The 21,125-nt window shown below is 39.8% G+C and overlaps 1 protein-coding gene across 1 annotated transcript in view; it reads left to right on the top strand.

The window, feature by feature from the left end:
* Positions 1-21,125, top strand: part of atad2b (ATPase family AAA domain containing 2B) — an 88,938-nt gene that overhangs the window by 37,736 nt on the left and 30,077 nt on the right. Inside the window, exons 25-26 of the mRNA XM_028039720.1 lie at positions 18,455-19,147; positions 20,528-20,658. Coding sequence (XP_027895521.1) covers positions 18,455-19,147; positions 20,528-20,658 — 824 coding nt within the window. The remainder of the gene's footprint in view (positions 1-18,454; positions 19,148-20,527; positions 20,659-21,125) is intronic.

Below are 21,125 nucleotides of genomic sequence, written 5' to 3'. Positions count from 1 at the left end.
GTTTGAAATATTTTTTTCATGTTTTGACTTTTTATAAGTGTTGAAGAATAGTAACTATTATCATTTTTATTTACCACTTTTTCTATGCTAAGATAGCTTTGATATTAAATAGTGATTTAATATCACTATTAGCCATAATAAATCAAATAAATACATAGATTATTAGTTTATCATCTTTTATGCAGTATTTTAGTCTTTTACCCCCCAAAAACTTTACTAATTGTCTACTCGGCCAATCTTCGGGACTGCTACGTCATTTGTTACCCAAAACACGTCTCAAGAATTTCTGCCAGATTGTTGCAGGAGCAACAAATTGTGAATATTACTCGACTTTTGTGTGATTTAAATCTACACAAAGTAGCTACTGCAGGACTTCTATGAATTCTGGACATATTTGACAATTTTCCAGGTCCTGGGAAGGTATAAAGAAAAAAACAAAGTATCTTCTTTTTTTTCTTATCTTCAATCCTCTTAAGAGTACAAAATCTAATAATTTGGTGGTTTTTACAGATTTACTTATGATTAAATAGCCTTCTTTGTTCTTGATTTTGATTTTCATTTAAACATTTTACCCATTAGGGTTTTTGGTTTTGGTTTACTTGCTGGACATACTGTGATTTATCAATTCCAATATGATTTTTCTTCTTAAGACGTGTTGACTTCAGTCCGGTGTTTGTCAACCCGGGTCCTCAGGGTTTACTGAACATCATGTTTCAGGCATGTTTCTATTCCAGCTGCCTGATTGCAGTGACTGCATTGCTTCCCGCATGCCAGTAAGTCCTGCAGCAGCCTGTTACTCACTCATCAATTTATGACAAAGCGAATGTTGAATGCTTGAAAAATTGTGGCGAAAACATGTCTAGAAATTCGAGTCTGGAAAAGTGCGTGGTTTTCATATGTAAATTGTGTAGACACAGATTATTTAAAAAGTGAAATCCACCTAAATAACTAAGGATGGTGAAGTGGTGCAGTGCGTAAACGAATCACCATCTAATGAGGTGAATAAATGAACCCTCTTCAGACCAGAATTATTTATAGGCCACCTGGATCTATTTTGATTTTAGAGCTGTAGAACCATCAAAAAAAAAGTGCTTCTGTTGCTCTTTCAAAGACATCTTCAGCTTTCAGTATCTAGCAGTTATTCAGTATTACTGAGAGTCGTTCGCTGTACAATAGCAGCTTAAAGGTCAAAATAAAAACACAAATGACGTGTTGACGGGTTGGAGATATGACGGCTGAAATAAAATCCCTTTTACAGGCGAGACCGCTTGCAAACCACGTTGGGTTGTGTGATTGTTAGAGATAATTGCTATGCAAGACACTCCCAAAAACACAATGTCTCGGTGAGTTAATTAAATTAGTAGTGAGAAGCAGATCTCACCAACAGTTTAACGCACCACAAGGCTTTGCATAATGCATGGTTTTCTAAAGAAACAAATTAACTTACTGGTCTTTAAATCTTTTGTTGGAGATCATTTTGAAAGTAAAACCATTTAAGGCTCCAAGAACAAATCTACCTCGCTTCCTCTCTGGACTCCCTGCTAATTCTTCCCCAAGACCTTTCATTGTCCTTTTGTTGGTGATCATTACCCGGTAAAAACGAAATAAAACCAATTTCAAAAGTATAACTGAGGTATTTTCTGGAAACCAATGCATTTGGTGTATTTTTTTGTTGTTGTATTTTTTTATTTAGATGCAAAGATGCACTCCATACATACTCACACTTTAACAACCCTTATTTACCTTACTCACCGATGTGGAACTTGGTGAGGAAGCCGTAGTACCGGGCTTTCAGAATCCGATTGTTGCACATTCATACCATATAATCGAGGAAAAAATTATGTAAGAACACCTAGATTTTTAAAGTTGTCTACTTGAAAACCAGAAGATACTGTCTTTGAGATGCGTTTTATTGTGTGAGGAGGGGTTTCAAGTCACAACATTGCAAGTTGGACTTCTCATAACATTGTTTGGCTCCATGCTGTTCCGTATTACTCAAAAAATGATTAATGTTGTGATCTTTTTTTTGCTCTCGGTTATCTACCTGATTTTGATTTAATGCAGCCAAACCATGGCACGAAGGCAAAAGAACCCTCTGCTTGTCTTGCCGTCGATGTGGCTGCCACAGCTAACATTTGTGCGGTGTTGAAAGGTACATTTGGTATGGAAACTGTCCGTCTTCAGTAATTTGTGGACAAAATGTTGCAGACACGGCATAAAGTGGCCATCATGTCGCTTAATAGCACGCCCAGGGGAAAAGGTAGCAGGTTGTGTTCATGTAGATGGAGCGTGGCTGTGTTTCGCCCCTCCGCCTTCGCTTTTTATCTCCCATCACTGTAAACAGACAGCTCCCCCTTCTCTCTCTGTCTCTCTTTCAAATGACCGTCCATCACTGCATGTTGATGAGACATCTGAATTGATAATAAACTTCTATTCGCTCCTTTTACTTCAGGCTAAAATCGTTGCGGCATAAAAGCAAGGCAAGGATTTATTTATTTATTTTTTTTGCTTGGAAGTGAGATACTTGCTACAAGCTTGATTTTCCTTTCTTGTCAGACATTTGACTCCTTAACCTTCCTCTCTGAGGGCATAAAATCCGACCACAATACTAGTTTCTGCCACGTGGTTTCAGATTGATTTTATCCAGTGCAGCACATATGCATCAAAAATAACAGGTTAATGTTTAAAGCCCTTTGCTATAAGGGAATGGCATTAATTTTACCCAATCGCAGCGATATAATTAATGTGCAGCCAACAGAGACTCTCCAGAACTGGAGTTCGGATATTTTTACTTGTCTAACTCCCTACGACACACAACTTTAGCTTTGACTGGGTACTTTATGTTCACAACAATCAGGTATAAAAAAGAGAAAGCATCATGATGGTCAATGTTGCTATCAAGTGATATCTTAAATTATGAACATTAAGGCATTTTAAATGCCCTGTTCAGGCAGTGTTGTGGTATCAATGGCAGATTTCCTCTAAAACAGGGAAATCGAGAGATTCCTGCTGCACTTTTAAATTTTAAAAAATTTATAATATGGCTTATTATATCTGATTCCTGCAGAATGCTGTAGCAGGCGATACAGGGGACTTGTCAAGTCTGTGGAAGCATAGAATTGGATAAAAATTTTATTTTTTAGTTCTGGGAGCGTATGGTAGATGAAAACGGAGGAAGTGCCTTACTCCCTGTCCCATTTTCTAAAAGTGGTATCTTAACCGGACTCTCTCTCCCTAGGCATTACGGTGTCTTGTTTTCGCTGGTTTCTTATATAAAACCTTAAAAAGCCATTAAACATTTCCCAAAAAGTCATGGCAAACTTTTGTGTTTACACTTCAGAAATGATCTACAAAAGGACAACAAATTCTGGGAATATGGGTGAGAAAAAGTTCTGGATTTTGACTTGAAGACTGCGTAGAAACCCTGCAGATTGAATCTAAATGAGCTTTTCCTTCATTCATGAGTTCATGCTAGAGAAGGACAGAGCTCCACTGACCTTAGATGGCCGAGTTGTTCTAAGTATGGGTACAGCAATGTACTACTTTAGTATTTAATTGGTAGCTTAGCATAAAACTCTAATGCTGAAGTAATTTTACATGCGGTTCCTCTTAATCTCTTCCCTCCACTTTTAAATTCTACTTTCTGCAGTTGAAAATTCATTTTGTGGATAGCTTTCACACAGCTTTCAGCAATACTTCCAAGCTGCGATTGACACTTTCTGTGAGTTTGTTTAAAAGCAGGTGGCTGAACTTAACCACCACTAGGTCCTTTCCTGTACATGGCCAAGGTCTCCCTCTTGTTTGGCAATTTCTAAATACATGGAATCTTTTTCCTCTTCAATACATGTTTTGTGTCTGATGCGACTGGTAGTCCATTAAAACAGAGTATCAATTATCACAAATTTTTGGCGAAAGGTTAGTATTAAATTAGATCGTACCATATTTTTTAAAATCTAAAACAGTCGTGGTGGGTTCACACCAAACGCTGAAACCTCCAATTGCGCTCTTTGAAAGCCAAAAGCATAGGTTGCCAGTTTGTGGGCAGAGATGCTTCTTGGATCATTTTGCATCAGACTGCATCCGTTTGAATGTTGCTGAAGTGTCAATTTACATAATTGTCAGGAGATTTTTTTTCCTTTCAGTGTAATATGAACAATCATTTTATACATACAGTACAGACCAAAAGTTTGGACACACTTTCTCATTGAATTCAATGAGAAGGTGTGTCCAAACTTTTGGTCTGTACTGTATATATTCTCGTAAAAAGTTCACCGTGGTTATTTTTCTACCCAGTTATTGCACTTTGTGGGAGCTGGGTTAAGTGTTTTCACGAGGGCAAAGTTGACTATGTAAGACTGCCATGTAAAATGATTTAATTGTTTTTGAACTTGTTTTCTTCTTACCATTATGATGGTAATGAAGAACGTAAACATTATAGTTCATCTTGATTGATTCCTTAATCAAACGGAGAGTTCCCAAAGTGCCGTTCTTTGTTTTGAGACGTTAGTTTTGTTTAAGGATTAGCGCTCCACGTCTCAGAGGTCTCCGTGGGCATCTGCCAGGTTTGGAATCTCTCAAAGCCAATCCCTCTATTCCAATTAACGTGGATCTCGGAGCCGCAGCTTGATAATAGAACAGAGTCAACTTTTTATTCTGCCTCTCGCCGACATCAAAGAACAGCCGAACATTGCCGGCATTTAGTCAGGACTGCAAACGGAAAAATTATACTGGGCCTCCTGGGGTTTTCAGTCTCGTTGTTGTTTTTTTTTGTTTTTTTTTAAACCATAGCACAGTCGATTAGTCAATTTCAGTAAACATCAGAAGCCAGCGTACGCCAAGTGGCCTAATGGGGTGCTTTCCCTCTCTTTGCCTCATTCTGATAAGTTGTAATTGACTGGAACAATTGCACAAACATGATGCATTAGTACTGAATTAGTTTGAATGACTTATAGATTTGTTTTGCGAGAGCAAAATTGTCTTTGGAACTTTCTGCACTCCGTCAGAAGTTCAAAGCGAACTGATATCTGTTTTCCCATTAAGCTCGCCACCTTGTGCATTTAAATCAGTGGTGAGTTGAATATTCATTTACTTGATGTATGAGTTTCGTCCAAGGCAGGGTTTATTTTTGTGGAATGTCTGGTGGTGTGAGAGCTCTTACTCCACTTTAGTAAAGTAGTTTGGTTTTGCTGAATGTGGCTTCTAACACTGCTGACACTGCAACATTTTATTACCCCAAATATTCCCAGCAAAATAAACTGCACTTATTTAGAATTTACTCCAAAAAAAAAATAACATAGTTAGAAAAAATTATCAAAAGCTTGTTTTATGCTTGGCACAAACTTTTAAAAGTTAAATTATTCACACCCCTGGCTAATTTAAGAGTTTATATTGTTTTCATTCAGATACAATGACCAAGAAAGGAAGATGTGATTTGAAGGATCAATATTTAATCCAGGGGTTTTCAGTCTAGAAGTGTTGAAGAGTTTAGCGGATCCAAGTTTTTCCAGATCCCCAGAAACCGGGTAATACGTCTTTATCAGACTGCTGAGTCAGAAGCCACTTTCAGCATTATTTTGCATCATAATTTCTTGCAAAAACTGATATTAAAACCTTTTGAAAGGGGAACATTTTATGACGCAGCAATATAATGTCTGGAAAAGTATGAAACTTTAAAATGGGCGTGTTATGAGAACCCTGTAATAAGGAAACAGGTTTTCTTCTTCTTATAATTGTGTCTGAGAAGTGTAATACCTTCAGAAGTTTTTTTCCCCCCCAAGCCAATAAATGTCAGAGGAAGAATTATCCAGAAAGGTGTCGCTTGTAGTACAAAGAAACCCTGTGTCCCATTATTTAATTCAATATCCCTCACTTTGGAGTTCTATTATCATTTGCTGCGATGGTCTGAATCCCTTAACAGACTCTTAGACTTAGAGACTTAGACTGACTTTATTGTCATTTTGCATGCACAGGGTGTATACAGAACGAAATTTTGTTGCATACGGCTCAGGACAATGTTTTGAGCTTTCAATGTTGTGAGGTTACTCCAGAATAAAATAAAATACAGTATAAAATATGAATATAAATCTAAATATAAAATATAAAGTGCAGGACTGACAGTAAAATATAAGTTATTTAGCTCTATACATGTGCAAGGTATAAAGTGGAGACCAGATTTTAAGTGCAGTCCAGTTAAGAGTTCAGCAGTCTGATGGCAAGTGGGAAAAAGCTGTTTCGGAACCTGGTGGACCTGCACCAGATGCTGCGGAACCTCTTTCCAGAGGGCAGCAGGGAGAACAGTCCATGGTGGGGGTGTGAGGGGTCACTGATGATGTTTCGGCCTCGGGACACGCAGCGCTGGGATGAAATGTCCTGAATGGAGGGAAGGGGGGCCCCGATGATCCTCTCCGCTGTCCGCACCACTCTCCTCACGTTCTTCCAGTCGGAGGCGCTGCAGCCTCCACACCACACAGAGAGGCAGCTGGTCAGAATGCTCTCTATGGTGCTTCTGTAGAACGTCTTGAGGATGGGCGGGGGCAGGTGTGCTCTTCTCATCCTCCGCAGGAAATACAAACGTTTCTGTGCCCTCTTGGCCAGAGACGTGGTGTTCACAGTCCAGGTGAGGTCATTAGTGATGTGCACCCCCAGGAATTTGGTGCTGCTGACCACCTCCACAGCCGAGCTGTTGATGAGCAGTGGAGCGTGGCTGGGCCGGTTCTTCCTGAAGTCGACGATCATCTCCTTCGTCTTGTCAACGTTCAGGATCAGGCTGTTGTCTCTGCACCAGTCCACCAGCTGCTCCGCCTCCTCTCTGTAGTCCAGGTCGTTGTCGTCTCTGATGAGGCCCACCACCGTTGTGTCGTCCGCGAACTTCACGATGTGCTTGGTGGCGAACCTGGGGACGCAGTCGTGTGTCATCAGAGTGAACAGCAGAGGGCTCAGGACGCAGCCCTGAGGGGAGCCTGTGCTGAGGGTGATGACATCGGAGGTGTGTTGTCCGATCCGGACTGACTGAGGTCTGTCGGTGAGGAAGTCTAGCAGCCAGTTGCGCAGGGGGGTGCTGAAGCCCAGGTGTCCCAGTTTTCCTGCCAGATGCTGTGGGATGATTGTGTTGAACGCTGAGCTGAAGTCCAGGAACAACATCCGCACATGAGTGTTCTTCTCCTCCAGGTGAGCCAGGCTCAGGTGTAGGGCGGAGGAGATGGCGTCCTCAGTGGAGCGGTTTCGGCGGTAGGCAAACTGGAACGGGTCGAATGTGGAGGGGAGTCTGGAGACGATGTGTTCTTTTACCAGCCTTTCAAAGCACTTCATCATGATGGGAGTCAGTGCCACAGGCCGGTAATCGTTGAGAGAGGTGACTTGAGGTTTCTTTGGCACTGGAATGATGGAGGCAGTTTTGAGACAGGCTGGCACTGTGGCTTGGTCCAGTGAGGTGTTAAAAATGTCTGTTAGGACACCAGCCAGCTGACCTGCGCATTCCCTGAACACCCGCCCAGGTATGTTGTCGGGGCCTGGGGCCCTCGCAGGGTTTCTAATCGCTATCTAATCTAATCAATTTAGAACGTGCAAGAGCTCCAGCAAAGTACAATAATGGCCATCATTCACAGTGAATGTGATGTGCCTTCTGATCTTCCTTTAGTGGGAGAGCCTGCAGACTGTAAGCTCACATTGTGTAGATATTTGCAGATAAATATCTACAGCAGGGTGAATGGGTTTTGCTTGTTTTGTAATTTGACTGCATAGAAAATTATTTAGTCAGCAGCCATTTTACAGTTTTGAATACTTGCAGAGTTACACTGTAAGCCTGGGTTAGACAAGGTATGGTTAGCTACTGGTATTATGGATATTGTATAATATTTTAAATAAATGTAGCCTTTTAAAACCTAATACCTTTTTCTATTCATGCATTCTTATGTTTTTTGTGGTTAGATGCAAGAAAAATCTGGAGTGACCGTTTTTTTTTTTTTAAACTGTGTGAAGCTGACTGGGCAGCCATCTCCTGGCAATCCAGATTGCTATGTGTTGTGTTGTCATTTGTAGTCATTTTAGCTAATATGTAAGGCACCATGATACCCCCTCCCCCACTATACACCTACAAAATGCTAATTCTTTGGGGTATATTGGTTTAGGGACTATGTAATTAAACATTTTATGGAAGCATGCTAATGTAAAATATTATGCATTCTTCTAAAGCCTTTTTTATATAGCTACAAATCTTAACAACAATAACTTGAGATTTTTTTTTAATATATTTAAAAAAAAAAATCATGACCCACTGTCTACAGCTTACCTTGTTAGCAACACAGGCTTTATCGCCCTGTCAGCAAAAGTGTTAGTTTTTTTCTGCTTCCCAAATGCTATATGGTAAGCAGTTGGCTAAAAATGAACCTTAAAATGCTATTTGAAATTTGTTTTGCTTATCCGCGTCCAAACCCATCAAAATGTTTGTCATCCTATAAACATTTGGTTTTTTTTGGAACAAACCATCCAAAAAAAATCATTTTTGGATCATTTGTACTCCCACCCTTTCCCCTTGCTCTCTGCTACGATACAGCTCTTTTTCCATAAACATGAACGTTCGGGTTAGCTAGCGTGGCTATTAATGGCGGCAGATAAACAGTTTTTCAGTAGGTGATTTTTTTCTTCCTCTGCCAATTGCACATTGAGCAGCTTGTACACAGGCTTGATTGACAGTGCTAAGACGCTCCTCTTGGCTCTAACTGGCTGCTTTTGACCGGGAGCGGCGCATTTCTGCAGATGACAGTAAGAGCAGTACAAGCAGCTGGAGGAGATTGATTTATTTTGTTTTTCACAGATTATCTGTTATGACACAATAAAGGTTTTAAGAATGTGTAAAAAAAACATGAAAGAATTTTATAACCGTTACATACTGCAACTTTAACTGTAATCATCAACAATATATTAGAAGCGGTAGGAATACTTGTTGCTTTTATGTTTCAAATAAAAGCAAAGTAATACACATTTTGCTTTTAAAGTGAGAGTTCTGTTACTTTTTTTTTTTTGCCTGGGGTTATCATACGTCGTAGTTTATACCAAATACTGTTTTTCAATAAACAAATAGATTTTCTTTATGTAACATAAACACTTTATTGTAAGCACACCTGTAGCGTCGCCTCATTTACGAGTTCTAATTACACCAACATAGAGCAGCAGGAGGATACACCTTAAGCACAGTTTCTTACTCACCAGCCTGAATTCTCCTTTTTTCTTCCCAGGATATCAAAGGGCTGCTGGTAAATGCCAGTTTCTTTTCACTCAGTATCCGGCTTTTAAACTTCAGTCCTTTCAGGGGACCCTTACCAGGTGCCTTCTCGTATTTTTGCCTTTGCACAAGGACTCTGATCACTCACATCAGTCAAAGAGACAGCCGGTACGTTGCTTTTTACATCCCCACTCCCGCTTTACAAGTGTGGCTGTACATTTTTGCTTGGGGGAACAGATCATTTCCCCAGGAAGCTTTCATGCCCTGCTGTGGCTCCGTGTGCATATACAGGCTGACATCTTCAGCACTTCTTGGAACCGCCTGTGCATTAGGGCATATCTGTCTTCTGTGAAGAGGGCACCACAGGCACCGTCATCCCACTGGCCATTTACTAAGCAGCAGAGAGGAAAAGGACAGAGCAGGATAGATGCTCTGACTAAATTACGTCCCAGGCTCATCTCTCTCTCTTGTTGTTGTAGCAGTTTTGACTACAGGGAGTGCATGGTGTCCTGTTGCTTTTTGGGTTTTTTTGTTGTTGTTTTTTTCCTGACCAGAAACAAACTCTTGGTCAGAAAATATCTCACAAATTATCCCAACATTGTATTTAGTGTTAAAATTGTACTGGGTTTACATTGAGCAAGCTGGCTGAAATCCTGCTTCACAAAATCTGGACGTGGAATTGCATCGTGCATGAACATGAGCTGATTTAGCCGCGTTGCGGCTAAATGGAATCAGGCTTTTTGGGTGGGAGATGCAGTCCTGGCGCCATCAAGTTTCGCTTTTGCTGGGATGTTGCCAGGCAACCAAGGTGAATATAGCCCGAGTCAGGAGCTCCACCATGAAATATTTCCTGCATGTAACTTCTCACACTGCAAAAATACTAAGTATTTTTGGTCTAGTTTCTAGAGCAAATATCTTAGTATACTCGAAGTAAGACAAAACTAACTTGCAGGTAAATTTTCAGGAAGAAATAGGAGCTTGTCTTAAGTTAATAATTCCTTAATATTGATGAAAAAGCACTGGTTGTAAGTGAAATAATCTGCCAGTGGAGCAGGACATTTGGGAACAAGACATTTGAGGAAAAAATACTTTATAAGATTTTGTGTTTTTACAGTTCAGAAAGTACATTTAAGTGTAGATTATGACCTAAGAAAACAATAGTTCTTAGTAAGCTAGGAGACAGAAGTTTTTACTATGCCAGAGTCAGGCTTATATCCCTGTTGCTTTATACTCAACTATACAAATGCTCTAATGACTCCAGCTTTGATTTTTAGTGCGCAGAAAGGAGACTCGTATTGATCGCAGGCCTTGGCAATAAAACAAATAAGTTTATTTTCCAAATTGCTTTGGCCGAGCACTGTGTTGTGACTTTGAATGAAGAGAGAGAGACACGAGGATGATGAAGGGCAATGGGAAGACGGCGATGCAGCAGTGGAAGGATAGTGACTGATATCCGTAATTTGAAGACGCAAAGATGGGATCATCTATTGATCTGAACATCTCATCAAGCCGCAGATCAAAGTGTCACATCGGGTGACAAACGCCTTTTTCCATTTCATGACCAAATGATCTGGACTCCCTCAAGGCCCCGTGTCGCCATGACAGCCTTTTCTGACGATCGTTGTGCCCCTGCAGTGTTCACCGTGTTGTCTCATTTTCCTCCCAACCTGTTCTTTGGCCCATTTTTCCATCATGATTAAGGTTCTAAAAGATGCGCTGTGTCTCAGTTTTGATTGGATTTGTTGAATGCGTGGAATTATATCCTCGTCTATGTGATTAGACAAGGAGTTCTGCTTCATTGACGGCAAGTTTGGTGGGAAGGAAATTGTTTCAGAAGTCACTTTCCATCCCAGTGTCAGAACTGAATAGAAGTAATGTAAAGTTCAGTAGGACTAAATGACATCCATCCATATAGTTTTCATTCTCATCTGAATATACCAGATTTTCAAAAGTTTGTTTAGTCATGCTAACTCAGCGAAAAGACCTCTCAAATAGTGTGTCATTTATATCTCAGTAATCTTTAAAATGTTGCCTTCTATAATGATTGATTTTGCTATTTAATCATGGAGGTCTGAACATCTACAACAAATGCTCAAAGTAATAGAACAATCATATCAACAGAATCTCAGATTCAGAAAAATCCGGCCTTTGTTTAAACATATTCAATTTTACTAAAACCCCTAACCTTAACCTTTTTCATTTTTTTAAGGCTTTTTTTCTGACAACACTCCCTAAAAACTAGTAGCTTTGTAGATGTCTTCCAATGTTTGTAAAGGAAACTCAGTCACATCAAGGTGCCACTCTTACCTGTAGCTGTCAAACTTGACATTCACCTCCCTTTCCGTCCTGCTTACTGTAAGTAGTGAAAAATTAGATCTTATGGTTCTCCATAAAGCCTAGTGGCCAGACACCAAAAGAGGTGGGTGTCATGTCGTATTTAGTTCAAATAATCTCTGATCATTAGTTTAAGTTCAGGTACATTTGAAACTCCAACAATATGAATTGTTGGAGGAACTGAAAATGGTGCCTTTAAGTACATTTTCTCAACAAAGGGCAAAATGTTTCCATGTTAAATCCTTTCTTTTTGTCTGTTTGCTCTTACTACCAAACTAGAGCGTTTGTTTTTTCTCTCCTCCTCCTCCTCCCTCGACCCCCAAAAAAATCAGCGTGAGATTAAACTACTGCAATAAAAGATTAATTTCTTCTAAGGCGTTTGGTAAAATGTAGTACTCAGGGATACGCTCTGGTTGCTTCTGCTTGAAACAGAATAGTTAAATTGGAGTTAAAGCCGATGGAAACCGTTCCTAATACTTTCTCACTTTGTTTAATAAAACGTGCTATAAAGGATACATTTTAATTTGTGGGATTTCTGAAACAATTCTTTCCCGTGGCAACATTTGACTCCTGTTTAACTCCTGGCTCGCTTATTCTACCACTGTACGCTTTCCCCCCCCCCCGTGAACCATTGCACACAATGCGGTTATCTGCCTGTGGCAGAGAGCAGATTATGACAGTACCTCCATCTTTTCAGACCCACAGATCCATTTGCTGAACATTGAACAGAACATACTTGTAAAATTGAACAATAACAATATGTGGGGAAAAAAACAAACTGCTGAATAGATTAAAATCTGTTTGAAAATACACATTAGAATACATCTTATACATTGCTTAATTGCTTTATTCGGGAGATAGATAGAAGGCCCATCTTCCCTTTTATGAACTTATGCAAATCGGCATTCATCACAACAAGCATTTATTGGGATTTTACAAGCGTTGATGTTCTGATGAACCCTACACTGGCGTAGGAATTTACAGCACGAGACCACACCTTTAAGCTTTACATTCACTCTTGTTAAAGTCACATCTGTTGATGAACGGTCACATTAAAGTCCACGACCGTCTCTGTTTAAACCGATTTAATAGGTTTCCCCTGCATGTACTCCAAAGTGTTGGCCTAAATAGAAGTTCAAAAGAGGGAATTGCCAAGCAAGAAATCTCTTGAGGCAGGGAAATAGTTTTATTTTTTTATTTTTTGTATTTCCATGGAAACGCACACACAATGAAGCACATAAATTCAGCAGTGAAAGAGGTAAATGGGTTAGTAAACAACAGACCATCTGTCCGGGCGGGGTTGGGACCCTGTTGGTGTGAAATGGATTATTGTAGGTGCCGTTTTATTTTTTTTTCTCCCCATACACTGGGGATTTAAGCTTTGCTGCTTAAATCTGTCTGTGAATTTATTTTAGGCGTAAACGAGGCCTCGGTTAGTTAACAGCTTGAACCAATTAAAACACATCCTGCGTTATTATGAGATGTTTAAGTTTATTTTTGAGGCAGAAAGGGGAATCAAATGTAAAAAAAAAAAGAGATATTTGTCTTTTATTAAATAATTGCCTGAGTACAACAGTTGTCACCTGTATTGTTGTTTTTCCTTTACAGCAGATACTCAAATGTTTAAATCAGCTAAAATATACTAAAGCACCCGCTTGAGCTTCTCTTAATCAACCTTTTCTAAAGGTATTTATTGTTTTAGAATTTAATTTTTACTCCAGCATTTATATCTCCAACTTCTGTTTTCCTATCATTTTTTAGTTGTTGATATTTGCATCAGCTGCATTCATTTTTTCCCCAGTGGGAAAGCGTTTATATTGATCTTGCTGACTGTTGGATTAGCGAGGCAAGTTCATTCAGAGTGCAGAAGATTTACACAATTTTCTGAATTAAAATAATCTTCTACAACGACTTACCGGTAGTTTTTATGAAACATGAGCGGGTACTCCTATGCCAAGGCAAAAATGCTTGAAGTGAGCATTTTTTTGTAGCTGGAGCAGCTCGATGGTCCTCGCATAATTATTCGCACGCCGTGAACCGTTTCCACGGTTTGTCATTCCACTGTTCTCTCAAAATGTGTTACGACAAGTAAACCTGAAGTTGTGCATTGGTGTTAGTTCAATTTAAGTTTCCATTTACAACCAGTTGAATTCAGTTGTCACCTAATAAATAGTCGGTTTTATTTACACTGAATTGTAAATCTCGATGTCTCGATGCATAATGAAGACGGAAGAACACAGCAGGTAGTGTGGCGCGAAAGTGGAACATCTTGAAAACAAAGTCACACTTTACGGAATGCATGACAAAATGTCGGCGACTACATTTCTCTTAAACGGAACGGAAAGAGTCAGTTCTTAAGTTTGCGCCTTCAGCCACGTCTCCAAGCAACGGATTGAACGCACTGCACACTTTTTAATCGGCCGTATTAAAGGCAAAAACCATTATTTAGAATTCGTTCCACTTCACAATTTAAAGATTCACCAGGGTTGGGGGTTTAATTGAAGAATGAATCAGACGACCGCTGACAATAATGTGCGTCGAGGCTATAAGGACAACTAAGGTACGCTGCAGAGCTGTCTGTGGGTGTCACCGGTCTGACTTATTTATTTAATACCTGCCTGGTGGCAGTTTGGAGAGAGGTCTTATCTCGCTTCTGCTTTCTGAAGCTTTATTTTGTGTGTGTGTGGGGGGCCGCTTTGACAAGTATGTGTAGTGGCGGCTTGAAAATTTGTGCAACTACATAAATCTTGCATGGGTTAGGCACTTTTAATTATAACAAAGTGCTCCAGTTTTCTTTCCCTCCATCCTAGCCCCATCAGCATATCTCTCTTCTATGGTTTCCTCTTCATGCTCTAACAATTTTCATACATTATTTAAGAGCTGACTATGACGAGTCATTTGCTGCCACCCAGACTCACCTTTGCGTCCCTGAGGAGCCTGTCGCATAGCATCCAACGGCGATAGCTGACCCCTGCGGCACCCTTAATTTCTTTATTTTATTATTTTATCCGCATTGTTGATTAGTTATTGTGGTTTTGCGTGAGGGGGGAATAAGAGCTTGTGGCGAGTGCGTTTCCCAGTGGAGATGTTACCTGAAACTTGGCCACTATAGCTGTTTTATTTGTTTTGTTTTTGTTTGTTTTTTTAAATAAGATGCATATTATTTAAAAAATAAACAAGCAAAAGTGAGGGAAGGGAGTTCAACAAAACCAAGAGATTACTGATGAATGTTTTCAATAACGTAAAATAAGAAATTCTGGTCAAAAATGAGAGAAAAACACAAGCTCGCGCAAACTAAGAAGCATCACTTTGTATGATGCCACTGTTCAGAAATACCCAGGATGCCTGGCCTGGTTTCTGTCTTTGTTATTGCTTTATCTTTCTGTCTGTCTCTCTTTCCCTCTCTCTCTCTGGTGCCTCATTGTTATAGCTAGGAAACTATCTCATGTGCCAGTCAACCCTGAAGACCTGTCTGCCTCCTGTATATCATACTCTCATGTCTACTTCCCTTAGATAAGATCAGGAAGAACCAAAAAATGAAAGCAGCATCCTACCTTAAACCCCTCTCCGCAAGCAGCCTCAGAAGCTCTGAAACCAGCTGTAGGCGTGATGGCCAGTGTTAGATGGGGAGTCGGATTCATTCTCTGAACTTCCAGTTCTGCTTAGTTTGTCTGTAGATAAAAACTCCACATTTACTTTCTAGCTTCTGTTGCCGCCCGTTTTCCTTTTTTTCCCCTCCTTTTCTTATTTGCTCCTTTGTGCTCTTCTTTCCTTTCTTTTCTTCCATGTGCCCTGCTTCCTGTTCGTCGTTGTGTACGTTGTCCTTTTCTTTATTCCATCTTCCCTTTTATCATTTTTTTTTGTCTGTTGTCTTTCCCTTTTTCCTTGTCTTTGTGCCCATCACTCCATTTTCGGAGAGTTCTTATGTCCTACTTTCCTTCTTTCTGGCTCCATTTTTCTTGCCATTCCCTGCCTTTTTCTTTCTTTCAGTCAGCTTGTCTGTTTTTCCTTACATTCTTTCTTCCTTCCTTTGTGTCCTTCCTTCTTTCTATCCTTCCTTTTCTTCTTTGTATCCTTCTTTCTGTCCTTCCTTCCTTTCTCCTTTGTGTCTTCGTGGTTCTGTTGGGATCTTTCTGTTTAAAACTAGATTGTTCTGTTTTTCTTATGTCGTGTGTCCTTCCTTCTTTCGTTTTTCCTTCCTTCAGTCCTTCTTTGTATCCTTTCTTGTTTGCATCATTCCTCCTTGTATGTTTTCTGTCCTTTTTTGCCTTTCTACCTTTTTTCTTTCCTTCCTTCCTCCTTTGTGTCCTAATGGATATGTTTGGATCTCTGTTTAAAACCAGATTGCTCTGTTGTCCATTTGTAGTGTGTCCTTTTTTCTTTCCTTCCTTCCTTTTTTCTTTGTATTATTCCTTCTTGCATTTATTCTGTCCTTTTGTCCTTCCTTCCCTCCTTCCTTTTTTCCTTCCTTCCTTCCTTGCTTCTTTCCTTATCGATCCGTTTAGATCCAGATTGTTTTTGTTTTCATTTTGTGCTGTGTGCTCACCATTGCTTTGAGGTGTAATTTCAGTCCCCCTGTGTGTCTTTATACCTTACATGTGGATTGGGTGGAAGCTTGTGTGTAATCGAGAATGCAGTAAAAATTTTAGTGCAGCACGTAAGTGCATTTTGATGTGAGTTTAAATAGTCAATGAAGGATGGGCCTTTTCTATGAGTGCACCAAAAGTTCATGCGATTTTAATCCTCACTGACTGCAAAGAGAGGTTAAAAGGCTAAAAATGCAGCATTGAAATATATCGCAGGCACAAACGCACTACTGAAATGCTGCAAAAGATCATAGTGAAGTGCTTTGAATTCACCATGTTGGACAGTGTAATGCACAACAGTTCCTTACAAAACGTTTGTTTTTGCTACTCTCCGCTTTTGTCAGGTTGAGAGGGTTTAGATTTTATCGGCTAGATTAAATTGAAATGGCGCATCATTGTAAATTAAAAACAAAACAACAAGGACAATGACTGTAGACATACAGCCAAAGTTACAGATAAACTCTTTGGGTCAAAGCGTATTCAGGTGTTGGAATGGCCCAGTCAAAGTTTAGGCCTAAATTCAGTGAAAATTAGAAGCAAAATGTGATTTGTAACAAGTGAGTACGCTCTTCTCTTCTGGTAGTAGATGTTTCTCTAACTTTTAGACCTACAGTTGTTTATCTAAGTTTTCCAATATTTTTTTCTTCTTCTTCTTAATGGACTGCAGATAAACAGCCTGTGGTAATTTGGCACTATATAAATAAACTAAATTGAATCGTGCGAGGGCAAGAACCTTTATTTGTATACAAGTACACAGTTATCTTTTCTCAATTACTTGAAGGGATCATGATCATTTAGCACGTTATTGATTTTCGTATCGTCTGACTTGGATCATCCCACAATCCTCTGACAGGATCATAAAGGTTAGCACCTTATAGATTTATTGAGTCTGTCATGCTATGGGGCTGCGGATTTATTTATTTATGTATGCGTATGTATGTGTCAAAGATGCAGTGTTGTGCTGCTGTTTTTGTTGTTAATGTAAAAGGAAAAAATAATCTTTTGTTTCTTTATCATCAGCCTTTGATTTAAAAACTGTTCCCGGCCAAACTTCCTCCTAGTGTTTGTTTTATTCCAACTCTTTCTGCAGCTGCCCTTCACTCTGACTTTGATCCTTCGCTATGCATCTCTCGTGTGTGTGTGTGTGTGTGTGTGCGCGCGCGCGTTCCGGAAAAAACAGCAAATGAAGTCAAATGCCTTGAAGCTTCACTGCGTTTAGCATTCGCGCTCGCTGTGACAGCTTTACGGCCTTTCCCAGAGAGCAGGGCTTGGTTTGCCCCTCCACTTAAAATCCCAAGCAACATCTGCCGTCATTAGTGTTATACATGCACACAGCTCCACCGCTGTCCCTGCTACTCATTATTTATTTCCCTTTGATGAAGAGGGCTAAATGTTGCACGTAACCGGGGTGACTGCTGATTTTACAGAGATCAAAAAATACCTATAAAGTATTTTACAGTCTTCATAAGACTTGACACGGTCTTAAGTCTTAAATTCTTTAAGGCCTTAGAATGTCAAAAAATTTTTGTTTTTGTTTAAGTAAGTTGACCTTAAATAAGTTAGTCACAGGTTGGACTAATTAATCGTAAGCTTTGTAATTTCTTTTCTCACTGCAGTTTTCCGTCAGGCAAAAGGTTGAGTCACACACAGACATCTTCATTGCTTTCTGTGACTCGCTGCTAACATACCCTTGCTAGCTAACGCTTTTCCGTCTATCAGGAGCAAGTCCAAATTTATCACCAGTTGGCTGGACGAAGTTTGTACATTTCTTTTGAGATATAGTTCGTAAATTCCATTTACATTGGTCTTAAAAAGTTTTAAATTTGAGTTTGTGAAGCTAGTCCTGTTGCAATAAATTGATTGATAAGTTAAAACCAGCTCAATAATTTCCATTTGCATGATTTATCTTCTTCCTTTTTCTTTTTTTCTCTTTCTACCAAAAACTGTCCGGTGCTTTGGTCTCAACTAGAACTTTTTTGGAAGAACTATTTTCATCATTCGTCTTATATGTTGTTTCTGTTGTTTTGTTTATTTATTTTAGATATTTAAAATGTCTTCCATTTAAAGTGTTAATTTTTTTCTTCGAATTTAAAGATGTTTGGGAATATGTTTTTGCATTATTATATTACTTGAAAATGGTCTCAAAACAACACTTTTATTGTTTATGGCTATAACTTTATCCTGACATGCCTCTGTGAAATCTGCAAACTGATCTGAAACTGATGGAAAAACATAAAATAAAGAATTGCTATAACATTAAAGAAGGGTGCGAGCATTTGATTTAAGACTTGAATTTTGTTTGTTTTCCTCTTAGATCATCTGAAGAGGAAGATTTGCAGGCGGCCATCTTGGAAGCGCGGCATCATACGCAAGAAGAAAAATTACAAGAAAGGAACAGAGGAAGAGGAGGCGGAGGCGGAAGCCACCGTTCCCAGCGACTCGTGTTTGACACAGGACGAGGAATCGTCATGTGACACTCCAGGTCCCCAAGCCAACGGTCATCATACGCACGGCCCGTCCACAGAAGAGGAAAGCTCTAACGAACCCCCCATTGTGGCTGAAGGCAGAAAGGATGCAAAGGAGGCGACGGCGGCCAAAGAAGGACAAGCTGAGACCCCAGAGAAACGCACAGAACAACGCTGCCTCTGTGGCACTCCTCCGCCCAACTCGGAGGAGGGTAGTCCGGCCAAGCGGGCCAACTTCCAGCCTTTGATGGAAACACTCAAGTCGTTGAATGCTCAGATCCAGCCTAAACATGCGGAGGGTCTCCGGGTTTCACGAGTGGACTGCGTGAATGGGACGGAGTCGATGGACAGCGTAGACTTACATAGCCTCAAGAGGAGCAACGAGGCCGACACAAGGACTCCTCCGAGCTCGGCTGATGGCTGTAATAAGCCAGAACAGGAAGAGCACAAAGACATAAATGTGAGTAAGCAAACTCAGGAGCAGCATCCCCTGGATGGCGACGCGGTTACACAGACTGTTGAGGAGGATCAAGGGAAAGAAGGTGCGTGTGTTTCTCTTTTGCACAATTTCTTGTGCAGAAATTCTTTTTATCCTCACGGCTCCTGGCTTTCAGTCTGTATTTATGCAAGGTAATATTTAACGACTGCAACCGAAAAGCGTCTTTTCCGTTATATCCTATAAATCTGCCTTACTTCATACGCATCGTCCTTGCTTCATTTTTTTCATAGAACACATGTCAAGCTCGAAGCCTGGGAGCCAAAAACAACCCGCCGTAACTTTATATGTGGCCCCTTAGACTCCAGAGGGCCACAGAAATGGCACCAAAAATATAACAGATGTATGCTTAAATTAAATTAAATTATATTACATCAATCAAATCATAGCAGCTTTTGTCTGGATAGTGCCAAATTACTTTAACGTGAAAAGATGTTTAATGTTATTTAACTTTAAGAATCAGTGGTGACTTTTTATTAAAATTTTATATATATATAAAAAAGACAGACTTGGAGCTGCTGGCTGCCTTTAAAGTATGCAATTTTACACACCACTGTAAAAAAAAAAAAAAGAAAGAAAGAAAAATAATTCAGAAGGGCACTTTTTATGTCTAGAGGTAAAAAGGGAGGTGCTCTACCACCACCTAGTGTCCATCTCAGCACTTGCGTACTGTTTTTTATTTACATTTTAACTGTATATTGACACGTTTTATCAATACTTTCTGCCGTGGAATCAGCTGCCCATTATTTATCGTCTATAATACTTCCGTGGAGGCGCATCACTTTCTTTCCATCCTTATTACATGGGGCTGATTTTTTAAAAATGTATAATTTTGAAACATTTTGTGAACCGAGTAGAAATCTTTCAGGCTACATGTTCAAACATCGAACGGTCTCAGTCGAGAAACTCCAGAAGCCTTCCCATCTCCCACCTTTTGACCCTTTCGTATATTGAAACAAAAATCTAGTGTTTAAGTTAGAAAATGAACCGAAAGTTGTGTGTTTGGGTTTGGCCGTGCAGTCTGCGATGTGCTAAGCTGAGGCCAGCTGTATGGCTGAGGGAATGCTGCTGATTAAATATGGCTAAGCCGTCATAGGATGGCACGATCACACAAGTGGATGAACAAACAAACTGTGGCTCCTGTCTCTGGAGATAATTTAGCTACTCCACCTCCACTCCCCACACAGACAGAACTTGGACATTTTTTTTATTTGTTTTTATCAAAGTAACTTTTTTTTTCTCCAATTGTTATAAATGGGCAAGAAGAGAGTCAAAAGGTGAACAGCAGATTGTTTGTAAACAATCATAAAATATGGTCCACTTTGTGCTTTTCAATCTTTAACAGGACGAGTAATTAGTTGTTTTTTTTGGCAACAATCAGCGCATAAATGTTTCTCCCATCAGTTCAGCATTGCTCTTGTTGCAGATGGTTCCCGAGAAAAGACGAGCAAGTGCAGCACGTCGGAGCCGCTGAAGTTATCAGCTGGGAGGATGGAGGAAGAGGTGGAACCGGCCCCTACTTATCCTCTGGTGGTGGTGGACCACCAGCAACTTCTGGTAACTATCTTCTCAGTCTTCCTGCTATAGGAGACGCAGGAGATGCATGAGTACACCAAATGAACAGAGGGAAAATTGAGAATCTAGTCGATTATGCGTCAAAAGCATTATATTTACATCGTTTACAAGGCAAAATCGTGCAGACTTCAGTATGAAAGCTGACAATTGAAGTGATTTGTTGACTCTGCTGCAGGTGTTTGAGGTCGTTTCACCGCAGACGTTCCTCAGATTGTAATTTAATTGTAAATTCTCTGCTCTGACAGTTTAGTGGGATTAATAGAATTGTTTTTAAAGCATTTCCTTCCTTTTAAAAAAAACTTTCATACCAAAGCAACTCTGTCTTCATTTTTTGTGAAATAGAATAAACATCACTTACTGTTGTTAGCATTGCAATGAATGGTATCAAAGGAAATGTAGCAAGGTTAAAGATCCTGTGGCTTTTGCAGATTTAATAATTGATGTATAAT

Source organism: Xiphophorus couchianus, chromosome 15, assembly GCF_001444195.1.
Source record: "Xiphophorus couchianus chromosome 15, X_couchianus-1.0, whole genome shotgun sequence".
Taxonomy (NCBI): domain Eukaryota; kingdom Metazoa; phylum Chordata; class Actinopteri; order Cyprinodontiformes; family Poeciliidae; genus Xiphophorus; species Xiphophorus couchianus.
The sequence above is the reverse complement of the archived record's forward strand: the minus strand, read 5'-3'. Positions and strand labels throughout refer to the sequence as shown.